The 24,171-nt window shown below is 41.7% G+C and overlaps 1 protein-coding gene across 1 annotated transcript; it reads left to right on the top strand.

The window, feature by feature from the left end:
• The first annotated feature begins 1,895 nt into the window (after positions 1-1,895).
• LOC115389789 (von Willebrand factor A domain-containing protein 7-like) lies at positions 1,896-23,604 on the top strand. Its single transcript, XM_030093365.1, has 12 exons — positions 1,896-2,081; positions 9,327-9,534; positions 9,645-9,730; positions 9,809-9,902; positions 18,269-18,397; positions 18,774-18,960; positions 19,274-19,443; positions 19,568-19,683; positions 22,595-22,711; positions 23,008-23,211; positions 23,355-23,493; positions 23,576-23,604. Exons 1-12 carry the CDS (start codon positions 1,896-1,898, stop codon positions 23,602-23,604), a joined length of 1,665 nt encoding a protein of 554 aa, XP_029949225.1.
• The last annotated feature ends 567 nt before the right edge of the window (positions 23,605-24,171 follow it).

The raw sequence follows: 24,171 nt of genomic DNA, 5'->3' as shown, positions 1-24,171 counted from the left end.
TGCGTATAATGATTATATTGCGTTGTTTGTTATGTATTCTACCAGAAGAATTAAAAAAAAGAATGTTAAGGCAAAAACACAATACTTTTTTTATTTTGAAATAACTTATTTTGGAACATGCATCTACTTTCCTTCCCGGACCCAACTTGCTTCTGTTTAGATAGATGCGATAGGGGTCCAGCGTGCATAAAAAAAATGGAATCCTTGCAGAAAGTTTCCAGACCACCCAATGGGCTCCGTAGCGGCGCCAGATCTGGACCGCAGCTGCACTGTGGCTGGTGTGAGCTGCCACATTGATTTTAAAGAACATTAGAAAGATTTTGGACCCACGCCCTTTCCCTATCATTTACAAAGTGAGATAAGCTCATAAATACCTTTTTTGTGTCTCTTGATCCAGTGGCTGGATCCCAGCTGTTAGCATCGTAGTTAGCTTAGCTCAATTGCTGGAGGTGAAGATACACATAGACCTGCGCATGTGCAGTGCTCCGCGGAAGGATATACTGGAGCACAGCCGCTGTGCGCTGGTATATCCTTCCACGGAGCACTATGCTTGTGCAGATCTGTGTGTATCAAAACGTTATTTTAACAGATTGAAAAGAAAACACATCTTTTAAAATGTTTTACAACCATTCAGATTTACTTCACGTGCTAATATGCCATCCCCTGGACCACTGCAAGGAGTATTTTGTCCACTTTCGTAAGTCCGGCTCTGTCTCCTCTTCACCTCCAGCAATTGATTAGTTGCGGTGTCCGGACTGGAGCTGGACAGGATCCACACCGCATCCAGTGTGAGCCCAGCGTTACTGCCCTGCCATTGAGAGTGTACCTTTACTGGGTTGTTGGAGAATGTTGTACTTATTCTCCTGGCTTCCGCTTCTCTTGTATATCTCTTCAGGCGGGTAGCTAGGGCTGTGAGTCTTTGCTTAGCAGTGTCCACTGCCTCGGCTGTGGACAGCTTGCTGTATTTCTTGGACAGTTCCTTGTTAAGCTTCACACCTCTGCACAGCTCTGCCAGGAGGCTAACTTCTTTCTGTGTTACCTTGATTGTTACCTCTCGCCTTCTTTTCCATGGAGGCTCTGACTTCTGGCTCCTCATGCTGTTCATCTTGTAGTTAAGCATCCCTACGATAACTGATGGCATACTGTAGATCATCTGATTGGTCTTTGTGATGTTCTGGGTCGGGATACTTAGCAGTGCTGTGTTTACATCTTCCAGTAGAGATCTTTCTGGTTCTTTAACCTTGGCAAACAGGAGGTAGTTATGTTCCCCCAGGACTTCATGATCGTCCCTGCTATTGGGGCTTGGGTGATGCTGTAATCATTCCCATACTGACCTGGCGTCCTGACTTCTCCTTGCCGTAACATATTTGCACTGTGGATGAAGCACACTGTGCTCCATCAATCTCCAATTGCGACAGTAATTTCCTCCTTCACATATTTGAACACTGAGCAAGTATTTGTTTCTTACTCAGTTTCAGTGGGGTTTCTGACCAACCATTCATCTCACACTCTCTGCATACCTGCATACACCCCCTTTTGCTATGATAGTAGCACTCCACCAATGCCATGTTGTCTGATCTTATCCATACTCGTCTTTTTGTTCCAGTAGCCAACTTCGCATTAGGGTGCCCTGGTTCCACCCTTGTTAACCCGGGCGACAATCGAGCCGGTATGACTCTATCGGTCTGTGTAGGGCTCATTGCTGAGGTATAGGCAGTCAGTGCAAAGGTCCGTGCTTAATGACAAATTCCTTGTTTCAATGTCAAATCCTTTTTTTTTTTTTTTTCAGTGACAACAATATTGTCCTTGTTATAGCTCAAGAGAAAATCATTCAAATGATAAAATTCATAAATACTTGTTTTATTTCTGTTTTTCCTGCTGCTAGGCACTCCATCATGATGCTAAGACAGGTGGTCACATTGCTGGTGGTGCTGTTACTGCCAGGCCTCAGTCACAGTTTTAATCCAAATTATGGGACATCAGTCACACATCGAAGCATCACTGTGAGGGCAATCCTCAGAAAGACTGCCGAGGTCTGCCGAGGCCTTGCTATTGCGACGAGAGGGGATTTCACATTTACCGTAAGATCTTAACAACCTTTTATCAGCATTGTTTTCCAGACAATTATGTTCCAACCCCATTTAAGCTATTTATGGTAACTGTATGGTGTAACATGACAAAGTGGGATTACAAATCATCAAGCATTCAATTTTAATACACAAATGCTGTTTTAATGTCTCTACTTGTGTTAATGACAAGCAACTCGTTACTATTCTGCTATAAGAAATAATAGTTACATCCACTTTCAGCCAGCATCAGACTGTGCCTCGTTGTCCTCTTCACTGTGTGACTAGCCCAGTTTACAGGGTTGTTTTTTTGTTCAATCCACTTGAAAATAATCATGTTAAATACATTTGTATACATGAACAGCATACAAAGCAACCCACGATCAATCCTCGTTTACAAGGGCCCTCGGTAAAGCGGATTATAAGGCGTCCAAAAGTCTCTCACGGAATTTTCAGGTCTTTAGCTTTGCAGCCAGCAGTCCTCAGTGCCGAGCAATGTGTTTTTATCTGCTGGATATCTGCTCAAATAATGTTCCAACATCTCCATGATACGCTGCTCAAAGAGCAAACACTCCCCTGGCCGGAGTACTGCCCCACCTAGCAGCACATCACAGTGTGTGCACTGGGGCTCCGCATCGCCTTCCAAAGTTTCGGATGAACTGATTTCCATGTTAACTTGTGACCAACCGATGTTAAAAACCCGACGGAAACTTGTAGTTGTTCTGATGTGAGCCCTGGTGGCTCACATCACTCTAACAGTCTCCCTATCAAAATAAGACAGACCGCTAACTATTTGAGCTTTAAATCTAACCTCAAGAGTTGGCTCAAAACAAACCAAACATGTAATCATGGATAAGTACAAGCCAAATTCTGTCACTAGTTTTACCCAAACGTCCCTAAAATCTTCTGTATTGTATTTTATTGTATTGTACTGTATTGTGGATTAGATGTTTTGTATGAATTAGGGCTGAACGATATGGGCAAAATTTCATATCTCGATATCCATGCCAGATATCTCGATATCGATACGATATATTACAATGGATTCAGTGAAAGTTAAGCATTTTTCAGAAAAATAAAAACATCATAATACAAAAGGATGTAAAAAAAAATGCAGTTTTATTTATGAGAACTCACTGCCACGACCACCAAACTCGTTTGTACAGATTCTGCAACCACCCTCTGCCATCAGCTGTCAACCAGCAAACGAGGTTTGTGGTTAGCTGGCCTTATCTGTGCATGGGCAAGCTTACATGCAGGGCAAGCAGGGGAAATCTTGATATCGTTAATTTTGAGAAACTAATGTCCTGAATGTTCATATCGCGATAACGATATGATAACGATATATCGTTCAGCCCTAGTATGAATGGTTTTTATTTTCCATTTTTAAGAACCTGCTCAGAGACTACAGGTGTAAATTAGCCTATGGCTAATTCTGGCATATTTACACTCTTTTTGGAAAAGAAGTGTTGATCAATATGCACTGTCCCTGATAAATAAATAAATAAATAAATAAATAAATAAATAAATAAATACCATTGATTATCTACAGTTACAGTAAATGTATAAGTTTAGTGCCTTTTGTGAGACTTATTTTAACATCTGCTGTTACCAGCATGTTTTCATAGAAATCCGTTACTTAATAATAATAATAATGCATTGGTTTTATATAGCACTTTTCTGGACACTCAAAGACGCTTTACATTGCATTATTAATTCACTCCATACTGGGTGGTGGTAAGCTACTATTGTAACCACAGCTGCCCTGGGGTAGACTGACGGAAGCAAGGCTGCCAGTCTGCGCCATCAGCCCCTCCGACCACCACCACCAACCATTCACTCTCACAACTTTCATACCAGGCAAGGTGGGTGAAGTGTCTTGCCCAAGGATACAATGACAGTTTTACGCCTGCGGGAGCGGGGATCGAACTGCCAACGTTCCGGTTATAAGACGACCCGCTCTACCACCTGAGCTACTGTCGCCCCACTTGTTAACATTGGAACCAGTTAATCCAAAACACCGGCCAGGTGGTAAGCTGGTCTACCATCAGGGTTGGGAGGGTTACTTTTAAATTGTAATCCGGTACAATTACAAGTTACTTGTCAAAAAATGTAATCAGTAACTTACTCTAATTATTTCAGTTAAAAAGTAACGTACCAGATTACTTTTAGTTACTTTTAGATTACTTCACCAGCAAACATAAAAAATAAAGACAAATACATTGTGTCATCCTCACGGTGTACTGACAACTCTAAACACTAATAAATGCTCTGAGTGTTCTGAACTCTGTGTTCAGCCCCAATTAATACCAACAACATGACATTCTCTAAACCTACTGAGAATCTGACTTTGTTTCTTTCTGACTCAGGATCAGAACCATCAGTTCAGACTGTGTTCCTCCAGTAGTTCTACAGTCCAGCAGCAGCACCAGGAGCCGCGTTGAAAGTGTTAACACACATTTATATTATATACTCAATCTGCTGTGTAGCTGTACTGCTGCAGTGAGGAGCAGTGTTCTGTGTTCAGGTAGGCCATGTAAAGTATTTTTTCAAGAGTTCAGAGTTGATTCATTCCTCACTGACCGAAGGAAACATGCAGTCTCCAATAAATCCTCCATACAGGCTGAAGATATTATTGTCTCCATCAGATTCTTCTGAGTTCAGCCTGGTGAGGCTGTGGTTCTCAGCAGCAGGTTACTGACAGGTTAGCAGGCTAATAACACTTTAGCTTCACTGTGAGTTCAGGTGTGTTTCATACCTGTAGATGTGTTTTCAGGTTTGATGAGTCCCTGGATGTTGAGAGCGTTTTCACAGCTGGAGGCAGAGTTTACATTGTACAGAGAAGTTCTGGCCTCTTCTGCCTAAAATACAAAATGTCTACGTTTCCATCCAAAGAAAGAGTTTCTCTACCTGGAGCAGCCATGACTCCAGCAGCAGGTGGTAAAGTCCATGGCAGCGCGGGTTGTTTCATTCACGGTTAAACATATCAGTAGAGCGGGAGACTGCTCCAAGACAGCGGTCGATGCGGCGTCCATCATTTATATATCTACGGCGTCTATTGTTTATAGATCTACGATGTGGCGGTTTGTGCCGTAAAGTGCTGTAAAGTGTCGTAAAGTGTCACAGTGTCTGTATACGGCACGGATGTGTGTTGTTGCTGCTATATTCCGTCTGATTTTCAAAAGTAATCCCGCTCAGTAATCCGTGTTTTTATCAGAAGTACCTGTAATGAGATTGCATATTTTTTGCGTGTACTGTAACGAATTACAGTTACAATTTTTTTGTATCCTGATTACGTAACGCCGTTACATGTAATCTGTTACTCCCCAACCCTGTCTACCATGGAGCTCTTTGAGCAACTCGCTGTTGCGAAATTTGCGGCCATCTTGCCTCTCCATGGTTTGCTCTCTCTGGGTTGTTATTAAAAAAGTGTTTCTCAACCACCGTCGAGTCTGCTTGTTTTTGACTTTCCTGCTTCCGTTTAACTGTGCATGTCATCACGTCACTATGTGCGAGAGAATGCATTGTGGAACGAATAATCCCCTGTTTAATCCGCTCTGCTGTGAAGCACTGTTTATATAAGACACGGAGCGAATTATAGATCAGACTACATTATACAGTCAGATCCAAAATATAATCCACTCCGACTGAAGCGGATCTACCGAGGTGTTTATATGGCACATTTACAATTTGCTTCACCTTGCAATCCAATTATACAGAGGATTTTTGGACCCATGTAGACATGGCCACTGTTACCTAGAACATATCGGTAGCTACTGCCTCGATCCATATTACAAAAGATCTTTTACTGGAGGACAAATACCTCAATGGCTCAGTTTACATGGGTGTTTCTTTCATCAGATTGAAAACAATCGTATTAAACACAAAAGTGCTCCACATTTAATCCTCGTATACAAGGGCCCCAACTGAAGCGGATTATACAGTGTCCTCCCAAATGGGCAACATATCTGTGACATGTGCACAAGGTCTCTCACAGAATTTTCAGGTTCTGATCACTAGCTTTGCAGTCAGCAGCCTTCAGTGCCAGGAGTTTGTTTTTCATCTGCTGGATATCTGCTCAAATAATGGTCAAACATCTCCATGATATGCTGTCCAAAAGCGAGTGCTCTCAGAGTTGGCCGGAGATCCGGCCCATAACTCGGCACAACACCAACTGGCCTCTGCCCTGTGGGGCTCTGCTCCATAGATATATATATGCAAACACTAGATGGCTTAAGCGCGCTGTAACCCAATGGGGACTAACGTCGTCACATGGCAGCCATCTTGGTACAGGGCCGCTCACTCACTCATCACATTAATGTCAATTGAGCGTCAACTTTGAAATAGCTATTGATTGCTCGATTTTCAATCGATTTTCAAACGACTTGGTTTGTTATAAATGTCAGACATGTAGCTATTTAACTGCATGCAAAAAGAAAAGTTGTGATTTTAACATTTAATCTGAATCATAGCAACATAACGTTAGTAATAAATCAAACTGTCTGTAAATCCGTCAAGATTTCAATGAGTTGAGTATTTTAGTTAGTGTAAATCACTGACCTTCCCTTAGATTACACAGAGAGCCCCAGAGTGGTCCACTGTCCTGAGATGACCGCCAGTGAACAACATTGTTGACCCTGCCTTAAGGCATCGAGTTCTTATATGATATCCATGCTCTGCTCTGCTCTTCTGACAGGCATCCTGGTGTTGTGCCAAGTAACCGTATTTGCCCAAATACAAGACGATATTTTTCTCCAGAAATGGTATTCTCAAAAATGGGGTCTTGCTATAATTGAGGACTTAGATGGAGCCAAAGTACCGGTGACCTGTACTGCCTCTGCTTGCATGCAGTGACTCAGCCGCCACGTTAGGGGGAGGTAGTGAGTTGGACAAAGTGTAACGGTCCGAACGCACTGGACGTGGAAACCGCCCATGGCGCTTCTGATCACCTCCCATGTTAACCTATCTGACTGGCCACACACAACGCGCAAGGGGGGCACGGCGCGCGGCGCAGCTCGCGTTCTGCAGCGCGCCCGCTCCGCTTTGTTCTATTTTTTACGCGAACCGCGAGCGGTGAGAGCACCAATTGTCAAGCTGGATCAAGCAGATCGGACCAGACAGGAAGTCGGAAACAGAAAAGGCAAGAGAATCTGGTCAATTTTCAAAATAAAATAAATAAAATGATGATTAGTTACGGTGTTGCTCGTCCGTCTGTCACTTGGGTCTAATCACAAGAGAGATGGACACACACAAACAGACATACGCACGTACGCACCCAATCAAACACATCACACACACACACACACACACACACACACACACACACACACACACACACACACACAGCGACAGAGATTCGCGTGATGCAGGAAAAAAAGAGGACAGGAGGAGAAAAAGTCTCCAGAGGTCACCAAAACACACACATCCATCCTGGCAGAGTGAGACAGAGGGAACAAATTTGAAAACCGAGAGCAGACGGATCCCGTCGAGTGCAGTCGATGTGTGACCAGCGCGGAGAGCGCAGGCAGCAGATACGCCTCCAGTGCAAACAGCCAAGCGCTGTCGCGGAGACGTTCGTGGCGTGCGCCTCCGCTACGCTTCCGCGTCCAGTGCATTCCCAGCGTAAGCCTACAGCAGTGTGAGAAGAAGACTGAGCAAGTGTGGCTGATGTTTGTTTTTCTAAGGTTCATTTCAAACAGCGCATCGAAAATATCTGCCTGTAAGTACTCGAATATACTTAGTTAATGTTCAGGATAGAGTTGAAATTTATACTTGTGAGTTTGGCCGTTTGTTTTGAAGTTTCAACGCAGACGCTAATTCTATTAGCATGTTAATGGTGTTTCCATTAATAATTAAAATTGAGCTAGCGGCTTTGATTTTAAATACTGACTTGTTTTGTTTTTAGACAGTGTTGTATGCTGTGATACATCTTGTGTATATGTTCACTTATATTTATATATCTGGTTTGTTTCAGTTTTACAGTGCCTTTAGGAGAAAGTAATAAAAGCTCAGACCAGCTGAAATCTCATGCTGTCTTTCTGAAGAACTGTTATCTACATGCCAAACTGAATCCAACATTCACGGAGGGCTGAATTGTTTATGTTCATGAGGTTGAATAGAACTTGAATTTGGTTATAAAGTTATTTACATCATTAATGCAGTTATTGAACCTTTGAGGGTACTTAATTGTTGCTTATTTTGAGAAAGAGAATATAATTTTTATTTAATACTGCAGTATTTTTTTTATCTTAAATCACGTTAAATGTTATCTCTATTTTGAGTTTTTGAGAGTAAATAATTGTACAATAAAAAGTTCTCTTATGAGTAACCTTATTGTTTTCAACACATTTTTATTTTCACAAAATGATATTTGAAAAATAGGGGTCAACTTATAATCAGAGTCGTCTTTTATTCGGGCCAATACGGTATATGCCGGTGGCTGGCTTCTGCTCGGCCTGTCCATTGGTATTCTACTCTTTGAACAACTGGCTGTTGAGCAATTTGTGGCCATCTCGCCTCTCCAGTGTTTTTTCTTAAAAAGTTGTCTCAACCACCATGCATTTCCTCGATATGTGTTTGACTTTCACAATGCCTGCTTCCTGTTTACTGCGCACATCATTATATCAGTACGCATAAGGAAACATATGCGCAGAAGGAATAATTTGCCTGTACAATCTGCAGTCATCTACAGTCATGGTTTATACGAGGCACAAGCGGGTTATCGATCTTTGTAGACTACCTCGTACAATCGGATCCAAAATATAATCTGCTTTGAGTGAAGCGGATCCACCCAGGTGTTTATTTGACACATTTACAATCCACGCCACCTTACAAGCCAATTATAAAGAGGAGTTTTTTTGTGGCCCATGTAAACATGCCAACTGACATAATACACACCCCATGATTTGTACATTGTATTAACTCTCATGCATTTGTAGGTCTTAAATATTTGTCTTCATTTTAACCCTTAGATGACTGACCATATCCTGCAACTTTCTTATTTGGTCATTTGGATCACAGTAGGAATAAGCTAATAAAATACAATAATAATAATAATAATAATAATAATAATAATACACAGTCAAAACATTTTAGTCACATTCTGCTGAAGTGTCTACAACTTTCTCCTACAAACTGGAATGAAATGAAAATAACAAGGTACAGGACAAAATATGGTCTTCACCTGAAATAATAGTTTCTGTACAGACTATTGAGTTATCCTTTGTCCTTTTTCTATTAACATATGTCTTTTGTCTTTAGATTGATGACAGCTTGTCAGTGAACGCCGTCCTAAGGGCTTGTTCCAGTGATCCAAGCTCCACTTCTCCTTTCTCTTCTGACGACTTCCAAACTGCCATTAACAAAATTCACAGACATAATTCAAAGGTGGATCTCCGCTATGCCTTTACAGCAGCACGTCATTTTGACAATGAAGCCTTCCAGGAAGGTCGGAATATCATCACAGCAGGTACTCTTTAGATGTTGCGAGGACGAGAACGTTTGTGATGGAATTACAAAAGGCAAAGACACCATCTAAGCCAATTGTATTAAATTAATTTTATGCTTTTTGCTGTTGAGGTTTGGCAAACGTGAAGACTAATGTGAACAGTGGAAATTTTGCCACTGGACGGAAAATTCTTGGAGAAATCTGTCACACCCTTCAGGTCAGGCCATTGATTTGCTGTTATCATTATGGAGAATAGAAGCAGTAATAATTTGGTAAATGACTTATGTTCATGCAGGATTTCTACAGCCACAGTAACTGGGTGGAGCTTGGAAAAACCACTCCTTATAGCACACTCATCAGACAAGATCAACCTCTGGAAAACTTGGCAGGTAAGATTCTCTTGCCTGGAAAGTAAGCACACACGCACAGGCATAGCTTTTGTGAAACATGTACATGAAAGCCAATCATCAAGAAAAGTACAATGATGACAAAAAACTAATCAAATAATATTTGTATCATAACGTGACTGGAATCCAGTGGCGGACCGTGCATTTCACACTAAGGCCTTCAGAACAGATCCGCCTGAACCAATCCACCTCTCAATAACTATTTTGTCTACAAAAAAAAATTTATTATGCAGATATGCACATAAAGAGTTGTTGCACAGCAGATAGATACTTGTGCAGCCAGAATAAATGCCTTTGCTAAAGTGCACAAGTCTCCTACTACATCTGTGCACATACAATGAGCATCAACAACTTAATAAAACAGCAATATTATTTAGGAAAAGAGGAACATTTTACTCACCAAAATCCCGATTATTTGTAAACAAAATCCGTCCTCCTTTCCTTCCTCAAAAAGAGTTCAATTGCTCTGTCATATAGATTATCCGTGCGTTTCAGTTCCATAAAGCCAGGGCTTAAAGTCCAGCTTGCCCTGTGGTATTTCTGGCACAAGTTTTATTCCTTTTCAGGTCTTCTTCTTCTTCTTCTTTGGAATAATTGAGGTAGGCGACCAACAACTTAGGTGCATACCGCCCCCTACTGTATCTCTTGGTGAATGTAAATCAGAGGGCCTGGATCTGCTGTTGTTAGAAGCTAGAAGGCGCTGAGTCGCCAACTCGAAATCTGATTGGTTGAAGCAACTGTCTGATTGGTTGAAGCAACTGTCTGATTGGTTGAAGCAGCTGTCTGTTTGACGCTTCACTTTACTTCACTGCGCCATCGGAACGGATAGTGAAGGCCTCGGGCAGATTTCTTTGACCCTAGCAACAGATGATGCCTGAAATCTGATTGGTTAAATGGTTTAATATGAAAAAAAAAACATGTCTGGAAGCAGCGCAACCACGGGAAAACTATGAAAGGAACTGGAACATACCGTTTGGAATCATTTATTAATTATTTATGGACAAAATATAATTTACATCAGTCTGTAATTCAGATAATTTTTAGGCCAGCAGAGAAGGCTTTGCAGGCCCTGACGGCCCACCACTGCTGGAATCTAATTTCTGAATCACTCAATCATCAACAACATTTAAATATTGTTTTTGGTCTTGAAATTTGGTAAAATTGTGTGCTTTCTCTTCAAAGTGAGGGAAATTATCAATTGAGGCAAACCGAACTGAGCCTCACATCAGATGGTACTCAAAGTGTTCCTTTCATGCCCTGACAAAATATTTATGCTAGATTAAATGGTCTTGTTGAGACTAGTGTCGTGGATTTAAAAACAAAAAAACAAAAAAACAAAAAAACCCCACAAACATATTTTCCAGAAAATCTTCAATTATATCCACTCTTGGTTCTCTTCGGAAAAACAGACACGGAGTCAGAGTCAGAATGCAACTCCCGGCAGCCAGCTTGACCAGAGGAGACAGGTGCAAAGACACCCTCATTCCTGCCCCTTCTATACCATTTCTAGAGGCACAGCTGCATCTAATTTTTTTTCTACTTAACTATACTTAACAGGTTCGCAGGTGTCTTGGCACAGCTGCGAACCTGTTGGTTCCCTTTTTCCTTTTTTCGTAATGGTGCCCGGTCCTTGACCCCATTCCAGTCCTCCTTATCAGGACCTTCAAACTCTCCATACATCTCACACACGTGCCAGATACTTTCCAACATTACATATGTTTTACACTGCTTGCCAAGTGGGTGTCGTTTGTGAAAAACCAAAGAGAGCAGGCAGGTGGCTCTTGCTTTTGAAAAAAAGAAAAGAGGCATGCAGGAAAAAAAGGAAAGGAGACAGGCAGACTAATACTTGATTTTTTTTGTCACACATAATACCGTAAATCCTCTAATAATGACCTGTATCCATTAAAAGCCCATCTCCTTTAATGCCCGGGTGCGTCTTTGAAGAAATCTCATACAAGCCGCCTCCAAATATTTTCCAAAAATTTATTTTTCTTTTCTTTTTCTCTGTGAAGCGCTACAGCGCTGTACTGACAGTAGTTTGTGCTACTGCACCAGTTCTTCTGGTGGCGACTCTGTGTATTACATGCGTCCGCTAAAAATGGCGGAGGGACATAAAACATTGAACTCGATGTTGAGATTTACTTTTTTCATATCGATTGAAAAAATAAATGAGCTCAGTACATTTTACTGGGTTCAAATTGACACAAAAGATCTTCCTGCTCTTTTTGAAAATTTTAAAATACAAGCCTCTCTCTTATACATGCCTCCTTCCATTAAAAGCCTAGCGCCAGCTACAGTTGAGAGAAATAAAAGCCCCGGCTACTATAAGAGGATTTACGGTCCATCTTTTCCACATCTGTTTACACAAACACACTATACCTAAACCTAACCTAACTCTTTGTCTGTAAGCATGTAACAGCAGTATCAGACTGCGGCTCATCTTGCACCTTTCAAAAAGGTTATGTGGTTACTGCACACATGTATGAATATACTAAATTACCTACTCAAGAAGGTTAATAATATGGTTCACACACTAATAAATGATTAATATTGTGATAATACTACTAACGGTATCAACTACTAATCAACCATGTGACTGTAACTACCAAACAGAGGGATACAAGCAGTGGTACACTACGCAGTGTGGTTTTGGGGTATTGTTAGGTGCAGCGGAAACAGCTTCCTGTAGGGAGCGGAAATGCTGAAGAGCAAGTCGGTATAGCTCCACTCTCGTCTCAAGGGACTCTATTTAGGGCTTTATGATACGGTTTTCTGACATTATGGTGCGGAAGGCCACACAGCATTCACAATGCCAATGCTACGGAGCCCCGGACATGACATGGTAAAAAAAAAAAATTTAATTGTGGCCACGAATTACTAATTCGTTCCCTCGAATTAATAAATCGTGCGCACGAATTACTAATTCGTTCTCACGAATTAGTTATATCATTCATATACTGAACAGTTCAGTAAAGTTGGCAGCATATTGACAGATACGGACTTTCAGTCTCAATAACTCTTTAACAAAATGTCAGTAACATACAAAGGGCGCCTGCATCCCATCGTTGTGAGGTGGACGATATGCTACAAGTTCATTTTTATTAAAAATATCTGTCTATCAAGCAGCAGAAACAATATTGATTTCAATCAGCACCCAGTAGTGCTGTGGGCTTCAGGGACCGTCTACAATTTACAAGACGCAGCAACAGTGAAGACAAATAGCTCAAAAAAACAACAAAAAAACCCCAACACCTAAAACAACAACAACAAAAAAAACGTAATACCACCACTGGGATTTACTACAGTGTCACCATAATCGCTACAACCTTCATTTGTCTCCTATCAAATTTATTGGATATGGTATTTGTCTTCACTGTTGCTGCGTCTTGTAAATTGTAGACGGTCCCTGAAGCCCGCAGCACTACCGGGTGCTGATTGAAATCAATATTGTCTCTGCTGCTTGATAGACAGATATTTTTAATAAAAATGAGCTTATAGCATATCGTCCATCTCACAACGATGGGATGCAGGCGCCCTTTGTATGTTACTGACATTTTGTTAAAGAGTTATTGAGACTGAAAGTCCGTATCTGTCAATATGCTGCCAACTTTACTGAACTGTTCAGTATATGAATGATATAACTAATTTGTGGGAACGAATTAGTAATTCGTGCGCACGATTTAATTATTTCGAGGGAACGAATTAGTAATTCGTGCGCACGATTTAATTATTTCGAGGGAACGAATTAGTAATTCGTGGGAACGAATTAGTAATTCGTGCGCACGATTTATTAATTCGTGGGAACGAATTAGTAATTCGTGGCCACAATTTAATTTTTTTTTTACCATGTCATGTCCGGGGCTCCGTACAATGCCGATTATCGTGATGTCATTTATATTTTTTTGCGGGCGGCGAGTATTGAATCACACAGGCTACGAGGTGCATCTTCCAACACCCCCTGAATGTCTTTCAAGTTCATGTTGGCAAGGTCACTCAGAGTATAAACATGACCTTTCAGAAACCAGGATCCTGCGCCAGCATTCAGTACGTTTACATGCAGCCAATAACCCTTTTCAAACCCTTTTCAAACTCGAATGGTGGCAATAACCCAATAGCGTTTGGCAATGTAAACACCCGCCAAAACCCGAAAAAGCTCATTTTCGAGATTTGTAAAACCCGATAAAGACCGCTGGGTTACTCCTTTTCAAACTCGAAAGTGCCACCGTGTGAACAGATATCCAGTTAAGGGACATTGTTTTTGGTTCTGCGCATGCTCTCATCTGCAATGAATCATGGTCTTTTGAGTCCAGCAACGAATAGGCGCGAAACTCACCACACTTTTGTCCGTGTGAGGCTCCCGTAACGCACGATACGAACTGTTATTCTGAGCGCGCACGTCGCACATGCTTCCTTCTGAAAGTCAGCGATTTGTATGGCCTGCAGAACAATCATGCACAACAGAACAACCGTTCTGTCTGCGTTCCGTCTACAGAACGGAGACATCGCAGCAGCGTCTGCCTCTGCAGTTCAGTGGAGGAGGTTGCCAGATCTGTCTATCGAACCCGTAAAAAAATCTGAAACTCGTAGAAAGCAGCCCAAACCTCCATCTCGGTTGAAAATGCACGTTAAAACCGTATTTGTATAATAAAAAAAACACGTCATAAACACATAATCATTTAATCACCCCATCCAACGTGTTCAAAAAAGAAGCTTGCATTGGCGGAAACCCCACCCAATCTGGCAACACAAAGCCGCTCCGGTCAGAGCTGTTTTGTTTTGAGAACAGCATGACGTGCGCTGTGGTTTGGAAAGGGATATCCCGATTGAATTCGCTGACTTGTAAACAGGGTAACTCTCTGTCTGTTACAGCATGTAAACGGGGTGTTCCTAATGTTTCAGAAACCCAGATATTGACCTGAACCCGAATTTTAGCTGCATGTAAATGTAGTCATTGTTGTGACTGTTGCTGTCACTGTTGCTGTCAATGCTGTTGCTGCTCTCAGGTGATACTGGAGCAAAGGTTGGGGAGAGAGGTGTCTCCCGGGGCTCCTCAGGGGCTCAAGGACCTGTGTGTGTAATCGGTTCCCCTTGCGCCTGCACTGGAGTGTATTATTGCGTTGGCATGATGGGAGGGGACATGAGGAGAGTGTCAAGGGAACTGATGAAAAAGCTTGGAGGGCAGATGGTAATTGGTCATTGGAGGGTGATAGCGGCGTGGAGGCGGAGCCCCATATATGACAGTGGACTCTCGTGGGCGAAGTCTGCTGGGTCCCGGTTGTGGATCTCTGACCGTCACGTGCCATGGCGCAGGCTCCTGCTGGGTGACGCTGCCTGATGTCCTAGCCCAATATGGTTCCCCAGCCATCGGTGGCATGGTGTCATATAGGAAGGTGCTCCAGTCAAAGTCGCTGTCCTCAGCCATGGTTTTTCAGTAGAGACAAATAACCAGTTAAGTATTCTTCTAATGGTTTCCACCATTGGCACAATGTTAGCTTCTTTTCTTTTTTTCCCAAGAAACATTTTCTTCATTATTTGCTATATTACCCCTATCCACAGTTCTCTGGAACTATCTAGCATTCCACCTACAGTGGGGTGAGGTAGCACATCAACCTTTCGGTCACAAAAACCTATTGATTGTGTTAAACGTTCTCATAATCTATAGTGCAACTTACCCCTTTTTTTAATGTTCAATCCATGGTTTCGTAGAGCTTTTACACCACCATGCCTTCCTATTCAAACTCATAGTAGATCGGAGGTTCTGGCTTTATTTCATATTCGTTTTCATAGATATATTCACTTCCTCCCCTGTCCATTTTTATCTCAACCTCATTGCGTACTTGTTGATGGATTAATTATGTTGTCGCTTCGTGTCATGCAGCTAGTAGTCCAGCCGCTGTTGCACATTTTTGAATTGGAACTTTGAACTAGTCTATTTCCTGGTGTTTTCCTCCTCTCACCAACAGGGATAGTATTAATAGCAGCATTGTCTCCATGGGCTACGATGTTAATGGTCCTTCTCGTGACTCTAGATCTCAAGAGTCTATTTGTTCCTGACTTTATGTTAAATCACTGTCTGAATCACTCCCTTGTCTATTTGGTAACAACCTTCTAGTTTCTTTGCTGGTTTGTCTGGAGATCAGTCTTTGGAATTTTCTTGTTTCTGGCTGCACCGTATCTACAGGGAAGACGTCATCTTCCCCTTCCTGTGGCCAACCTAGTCCCTGTGGAGAGGTATCACAGTCCCCTTCTGGCTCAGGCGGTGTCTCCTGATGCTCCGAGGGCGGTCTATCAGCCCTACAGCAGTGGTTTAAATGGAACCAAACAGTCTTACCCTCAACTTTCATTGCAGAGGGTGTGGTCAGGACAACTGTGAATGGGCCTTCTCATCTTGGTTGGTTCCACTTTCTTTTATCAAAACCCGCTCTCCAGGTCACACTCCTTCTAGAGATGGTGGAATTTCAGCTTCCCAGTCCTCTGTGGCCCCTTTCACCTGTTGAAAAATCACCTTACAAATACAGGACAATTGCTGAACATAACTCCTCAGCTGTTCAAGAGATGGACCTTTGTAAAGCCCCTCAGAAAAGGTACAGGCATGGGCCTCCCTGTGCACATTTCATGCGGTGTTAGATGGGTTCGTCTGTCAGTTTAGTTAGTTTGACAGCACACGGCAAAGCATCCACACAGTTTATTTTGTTCTCACTGTCAGCTACGATCTTCATTAGTCTTGATCTCAAAATTCCATTTGCTTGTTCAACTGCTCCCTGTGACTGTGGGTTATACTGTATACACATCCAAACTTCTGCTTGATCCCAAGCATTTTCATGATGCGTTTTATTACCGCTGCCACAAAGTGAGATCCATTGTCTGTGCTGATAGTGTCAGGGAAACCAAAACCTTGGGAAAACCTCTCAACACAGAAACTTCACTGCAGATCTGTCTGGTGCACGGGTTGGTACCGCTTCCACCCATCTGCTGAAACAACATATTACCACAAGAGTATATCGCATCTGTCCTATTCTTTGAGTCATATCTACAAAATCTATCATCAGATAATGAAATGCACCATCTGGTAGTGATTTTCAGCTTGTCAGTGTCATGAAAGATACACAAAATCACTCTTGAAGCATATTTCTATATTTTTTATTTAAATTATCTTTTTTAATGATTATGGAGGATGTCTCTGAATGCAGCACAGACAGAGGAGTCTGTCAGAAATTTTAAATTGTACAGTACAGAAGAGGTGTTCATTTGATTGGTCAAATTATGCTCCGCTGGGTTAAACCCACTTTCTCTCCCTCTTGCAACACCTGCACCAGTGGGTGGGATGGAGAAGTGACTGTGCTGTTCTGCGCCCGTTCACGAATATCGCAAAAAGTTCTGAACATGCCCCGTTGACTTCTTGTGCTGACAGTCTGCTGACAGTCGCCGAAACTGCACTTAGACCGGGCGCAGTCTACGAAAATAGGTCTTATTAAGTAAATAAGAGTTACTCTTTTTTCTTTTAAATGTTCCTACACTTATTAAACCTGGGTTAGTCAATACCAATATGAGTGCTGAAGTTGTCCAGCAGAACTCTTGAGTCTGTTGGCTGTGATTTTTCCAAAACCTCACTCGACTGCTCCAAGAAGGGTAAATATTCTGAACTGCTGATGTATGAACATGAACAACAGTTCAAGTTTTCCTCCCTGTAACATTAAGTTTCCAGGGATCCACTTGTCCACCAAGACAAACTTGTCATTTATATATGCCAACCTGGAGATTGTGAGTATCCTTATTCTAGTCCAGTAACTCACTCCGCATAATACCAAAAAGAAAATTGGTCATTGCCAATGAAAGAGTTCAGCTTCAGAACCAATACTGTGAGCTCAAATCTACCTCAGCAGTGCCTCTCAATCCCAAACCAGCAAAGGTTCTTTACCTCCAGTTAGGTAATATGCCATGTCCCAAGAGCCAGTTTCGGCTACAGATGCCCACAATACTAAATGGCGTGCTGCTCTCTTACACTACATGATCAATGCAGCGCTCCCCATTTCACAGGTGGAATATCATCGTAAAATCGTAAAATCCACTACATAACTTGTTTGCCTCGTACATGACCACAGCATGTGGGTTACCCAACGACAAGGTGATCACTGGTGAGTACCACCCCAGAGATGACCCAGATCAGGGATGGGCAACTGGCGGCCCATGGGCATGCCCCCCCGGTCAATTCTCGGCTGCTCCACGGGCATTGGCAGCCCGATTTGATCAATGTCATACCAAGTTTCAATGTCTGAGAGTTTTTAAGTTTGATTATAATTTCTTTAAACTTCTGTGCTGGTTTTGTTTTTGTTTTTTTTTTCTTCTAGGTGTCAATGTTCCAACCTGCAGGAGCTGCACAGGAGATAACTGTCAAAACAACATATTGCCTGAAGTGATAACACAACAGCTTATAACTTCAGGTTACTTTGAAATCTTCTCTAATGACAAACCTGCAGGTATATATTTTTGTTCTGGGTCATTTTGCTAATGTTGTGGTTAGTCATTTAATTTGAAGGTAAACACTGGTTGTTTAGGTAGCTGATTAATAAGTATGTCTCGATGCATTTTATTGGCTCTTTGTTGGGAAATTTTGCAAATCAGAGTCACACCAATTGCTCTAATGTTACATTCCAGTCATCATGTAAAAAAAGATATTCATAGCAAAACAACCATAGAAGTCACGGACCTGAGATTTAAAAACAGTTTTGTCTTTTATCCTTGATGTATTTTTTGTCATAATGTCAGTGTTCTTAGTTAAACAATTGCCATTTACCTGACTGAACTGTAATTTACCAGAACTGTCAATATGGTTTATTTTGTCTTTGTTCTAAGGTAAATGCAGCCATGGCGGTTTTTTTGATATAACAAGTTATGAGGATCCTGTGGGAGGTATTAATAAGGATAAACAAGATTCCAGCCATGGTTTCCTTCACCAGGAAGCAGCAGATCTGGCACTTGATGCCACATTGGAGCTACTGGAAGACATCAGAGTAGCGGTTGGAGAAAAGAACTTTCTGCGGTACTGAAACTGCTCAGACAAGTTTTACACTCATACAGTCATTTACATCATGAAGCTACAATGACCGGCCAAGTGTAGATAGTATGAAATAAAGCAGTGTGTACAATGGGTTATCCAGCAAGTGTTGAAGATGGAAACTGGCTGCATACAGGTTGAATGTACATTCACTCCATGCCATTGCTAAAAAAAATGCAGAGATTTCATTACTTTGAATATTCCAGCAAGACTTTCATGTTGTTGCAGTTATTCAAAATGTGAGGTGTTCAGATCTTAAATAACCATTTCAAATATTTTGTCCCTCTTGTTCCTTCAGATTCATGGGTCTGTCCCAGTCCTCTGCACTATGTTTTGTGATTGACACCACTGGCAGTATGAGAGATGACATCGCTGCAGTCAGGGAGGTTTCCTTTCACATTATTGATAGCAGGAAGGGGACACCAGAGGAGCCATCTCTATACATTCTGGTACCTTTCCATGACCCAGGTGTGTAACCAAGAACTCTGTACCATATCATATTATTGGTAAATATACTTTGTGAAGAATGTACTATATTTGTGGAGAAATGCAAATATTAAGCAACTTTCATTATTTCGTATGCCCTATCCAGGTTTTGGACCTGTGATGAGTACAACTGACCCAGATGACTTCAAAGCCAGTATTAACAGACTCACTGCAAGTGGAGGAGCTGGTGACATCAGAGAAAAGAGTCTGTCTGGACTACAGGTAAGTGTACTATTAGTTTGAATTCTTGAATCTGTCTTAGTAAAAAAAAAAAAAAAACCCTGTTATGAAATTGATTCAAAAGCAACATAAAGATCAGATGTAAAATTGGTTTAACCCAAAGTAAGAGGGTTGGTGGTGGCTCTGGGGTGCTGGCTGGAGCGTTCTGGCTGTGTTTTGGGGGACTGGGCATCCTGGGTGTAGATTTCATGGAGAAGTGAAGCTCAACTGGATAAAAATGAACTCATTTGAACTTGAACTAATTGGACAATGGAACTAATTTTGTGAGTGGACAGTGGATCATTTCTTCAATTTGACTTCCTGAAATGCTTGAGTGTATTGTTGGCCTCTCCTTGAAATCTACACCTGGCACATGGGGGCATCCAGAATGGTAAAAATTATAAAGGTGTCGTAGGACTAAAAATGACACATCATTGGAAAGGACTTGATCAGGGAAGTAAGATGATGTCATTCTGGAAATCTGAATTTGCTCCTGCTCAGAAATGCTGACCTTTGAACTCTTACTGTGGTGTCTCGTTTAAAGCTTTTAGGCTAAAATCATGGAACCAACTGTTATCCACAGCTCTTGACTTATGCCGTGTACGCTGTGACTTGATGTTTTCACCAGCAGCAGCATCACAAAATCAAAATTTCATTGTAAAAACTAAATTTCACTTATATCAATTTAATTTGTAAATTACATGCAAATAAGCATGTTTCTCATTACTTGAAACCCCTAAATGTACTGAAAGTTATACATTTCACTCTGATTTTAAGAAAAAAATGCTATTTGAAGAAAGATCCAAAGCTCCCAATTAGGGTCACATACTATATGATTGTATACGTGATCAGGCCCGCCGACAGGGAGGGACAAACGGGTCTGTTGTCCTGCGCCCAGGGTTGGGGGGGGCCCAATTTAAAGCTGGGGGGGCCATTCAGCACCCCACTCACGGCTCCCGACGCAGCATGCAGGCACCGCGCTGCACCACATCGCGCTGCACCACATCGCGCTGCACCACATCGCACCGCTCCGCACTGCTCCGCGCCTCCCCACCCCCCAGTCCAACACCGCATGAAGGCAGTCTATTAGTTAAGCTTTTCATGGTACGGATCAACTGTGTTTTTTTTTTTTTTTTTTTTGCCTTGTCTATTCTGTGTTATTTTGGTCTGTAATTTGATTTTCTTTTCGTTCACCATAGCAGTTAGTACTGGCCGGTAGGAAAAGGTTAACTCGTTAGTTAATGTTATTTTGTCCCATAATAAACCCCATTATACTTTAAATTTAGATCACATCAAGCAATCTTGGCTTTGCTTGTAGCTCGTGTTGATTGTTGATGGAGTCAGTCATAACAAGTCGAAAGTAACAACGAACATGTAGCCCACTGTAAAAGTAAATGCACAAATATTTCATCACAAATTAAAAGTGCTGTAGGCAGGATTACATTCGCAAGATAGCGATTTGACCCATCCAAGATGGCGATTTTAAAACTGGAGGCGTGCCCACCTAGAGGTGCCGAGTGGGGCCGGCAGTGTCACGGCCGCCTGCGCCAGTGGGTTGATTCACCTGTGACCTTTTCACGGCGGGCCTGGGGTCAAAGCCTTGTTTTTAAGAATTACAGTAGAAACAGACAGTGTCCTCCGTGGTGTTTTGATGATGCTATGTCTGATGAGGCAGGTAAATATGCAGGCCTGAACTTCCTCATGTGCGTTCACGAGAAGCAGAGCTTTGAAGTGTCGCCCCTCGACCAATCAGGATAGAGCCTCAGGGGCTCTTCTGATTGGTCAGACATACCGGGAGCGGTCGAGAATCCTTTTCAGCTCAGAACAGAGACAGATGGAAATGCTGCGCCCTCGTGGTAGTGCAATTATACTACATTCCTAAAGGATTATCAATGGATACTCTAACATTTACTCCAAAGAAAACACAGAAAAATTAGCATTGACGAGCAAAATCCTGCCTACAGCACCTTTAACAACAGCTATGAAGGATATTGTTGGGATCACTTTCAGATCGATCTCAGGATAGCATCTGCCCGACAGGCAGTGGCACAGCAATGGAGAGAAGCTGAGGTGATTTTTGTGTTTTCTTGTTTTTCAAATGGTCTACTAATGTATACATACTCAAAAAGTATATAGCACATACGAGTGTTATGATTATAATGCAAACTATATGCTTAAGTATACAAATCAAATGCGTCCCAGATTGCAGACTGTGTTCAGAGCTGCTCTTCTCAGCCAACAACAAAAGTTGGTTCATTAGAATCATGGACTAAATATTTAAAGATGGGCATATTACGCAACATTACCCACAGCATTTTGAAGCTTTGAGCAGGACGTTAGCATATTGAACACTTGTAGAGATGTTCACAAATCTTTTTTTTCTCCAAGTCCACGTCAAATCTCAAGTCTCTAAAAAATAAATTTATCATGTCTGCACGCTTTTATTCAAGCAAGCCCTCGACTAAAACTATACCAAGTTACTTGAGCAGGACAGCTCTGACCTTTTTTTTTTCTTGTATTTTTCTGGCTGCTGTAATGTGCCAAATGTATTTGCTCTTTCAAGAGGAGCATTTAGATATGAGGCTCCTCTTGATGATTTGATTTCTTACTTCATTTAGTTAGAATACTGGTATCATTTGCACAGAGATACGGACTTTTGTTAGGAAACGTAGCTGGTAATTATCCAGGACATGCAAGCTGAGGGTGATGGTCATGGCGCTGCACGTCATGCCCACACTACATTTGACACACACAGTTGCACACACAGGCTCGTGTGTGTGTGTGTGTGTGTGTGTGTGTGTGTACCACTGATTGTTTTTATTGTTTATCCAGTTGAGAGAATATTCAAATGTCACTCAACAGAATACTTAAAGAGACATTTAAAATAACACTTTTTCTCACTTATGACTGGAAGCTTGCTCTAACTGCTGCTCCACCGGCATCCGACATTTTCCTCTTCACTGATGCTCCTGCAAATGATGGCCATCTGAAAAACGCCGTTACAGCACTGATAGAGAGTACAAAGTCTGTGGTAAGTCCTCTATGAACTTGTTATATCAATAAAATGAATGAAGAATAAATACAATAAAAGAATCTTTGAGAGAGTAACACTTTTTGTGTTTTCTTTTTATGTAAATCGCAATGGAAATACAGACTGATTAAGAATACCCCAATACAAAACCACATAACAGTGTGTGTGTGTGTGTGTGTGTGTGTGTGTGTGTGTGTGTGTGTGTGTGTGTGTGTGTGTGTGTGTGTGTGTGTGTGTGTGTGTGTGTGTCAGAAGCATTAACTAACTTCACTAATCCTCTCTCTTTGTAATTTCAGGTAACTTTCATGTTGACAAATGTGTTTGCTACGCGGCGAGGCCAAAGTGATGGTCAAAATCCATTGACACGTAGCATGACACAGGCACAGACTGAGCTATACCGGGACTTAGCCCGGGCCTCTGGGGGTCAGACCATCGAGGTCAGCAAGTTAGATCTTACTCAGGCCACTGCTGTTATAGAAGACCTATCAGCCAACGCTGTGGTGAGACATCAAAGAAAATCTTTAGGAGATCACTGGACTCACATGCTTACAAAACATCAAATCAGTTTTATGCAAATATGATTATCTAAATCCCAGACCTCACCATTTTTTTTACCTTGTTATTGCTGTTCTCTTTTTTCCAGGTGACAGTTTTCCAAGCAGCAGTTGATCCAGGACGTCCTATGAATTTCTCTTTTGTTATTGATGCATCGGTCAGAAACATTATCATTTACATAACAGGAGTGCAAAGATCTCTCGCCTTCAGACTCACCAGCTCAACAGGTTCAGTCCAAATACATCTTCCACATTATGTATTTATTCAACTTTTTTTGAAAGTAATTGTCCAATTGCGGATATTTGCTAGAGATGGAAAGCAAAAGAGTGTGTGTGTGAGAGAGAGAGAGCGAGAGGGAGAGAGAGAGAGAGAGAGAGAGAGAGAGAGAGAGAGAGAGAGAGAGAGGGAGAACCCAGGCCTGAGAATTAATTTAAATAAAAAAATGACAAACCCATCTGAATTAACAAAAGCAAACCTAGGATATAATGAATGTCATTAAAAAAATCTATTAAATAAATGAACAAATCCCCCCAAAAATTGTACCTTTGACAAATACTGTACATAACCTGGGGAGAAACACACGTTTTCAAATTTTTTCTGTGATACAATAAGTTTGCTGTGAATATTTTTTACCCGCCTGGACCAATGGAGAATAAATTGAGTTTGAGTCTGTACAAAGATCTGCATGAAGAAACACCAGAATATGTAAAAGAAGGATTTCATAAGGTACGGTCAAAGCTATTCATGTTCATCCTGAAAGACGAGGGCGCAGCAGCTCTTAGCTCTCCAGTTTCGTACCTGTTTTTGTTTTTACTATTCTATCTGACCTTTTCGTACATCGGGTCAACAGCACAGGTCACACAAAACCAGGATAAAGAGGTTATTTCCATAACCAATAGTAACAA

Source organism: Salarias fasciatus, chromosome 6, assembly GCF_902148845.1.
Source record: "Salarias fasciatus chromosome 6, fSalaFa1.1, whole genome shotgun sequence".
NCBI classification, from domain to species: Eukaryota; Metazoa; Chordata; class Actinopteri; order Blenniiformes; family Blenniidae; genus Salarias; species Salarias fasciatus.
Note: the sequence above shows the minus strand (reverse complement) of the source record. Positions and strands in the feature narration are given on the sequence as shown.

Excerpts from the sequence above, each read along its gene's own strand:
- LOC115389789 (XM_030093365.1), top strand. The coding sequence starts at position 1,896 with ATGATGCTAAGACAGGTGGTCACATTGCTGGTGGTGCTGTTACTGCCA. Across the intron at positions 9,535-9,644 it reads TCGGAATATCATCACAGCAG|GTTTGGCAAACGTGAAGACT; the intron begins GTACTCTTTAGA and ends TTTGCTGTTGAG. Across the intron at positions 18,398-18,773 it reads CTCTAATGACAAACCTGCAG|GTAAATGCAGCCATGGCGGT; the intron begins GTATATATTTTT and ends CTTTGTTCTAAG.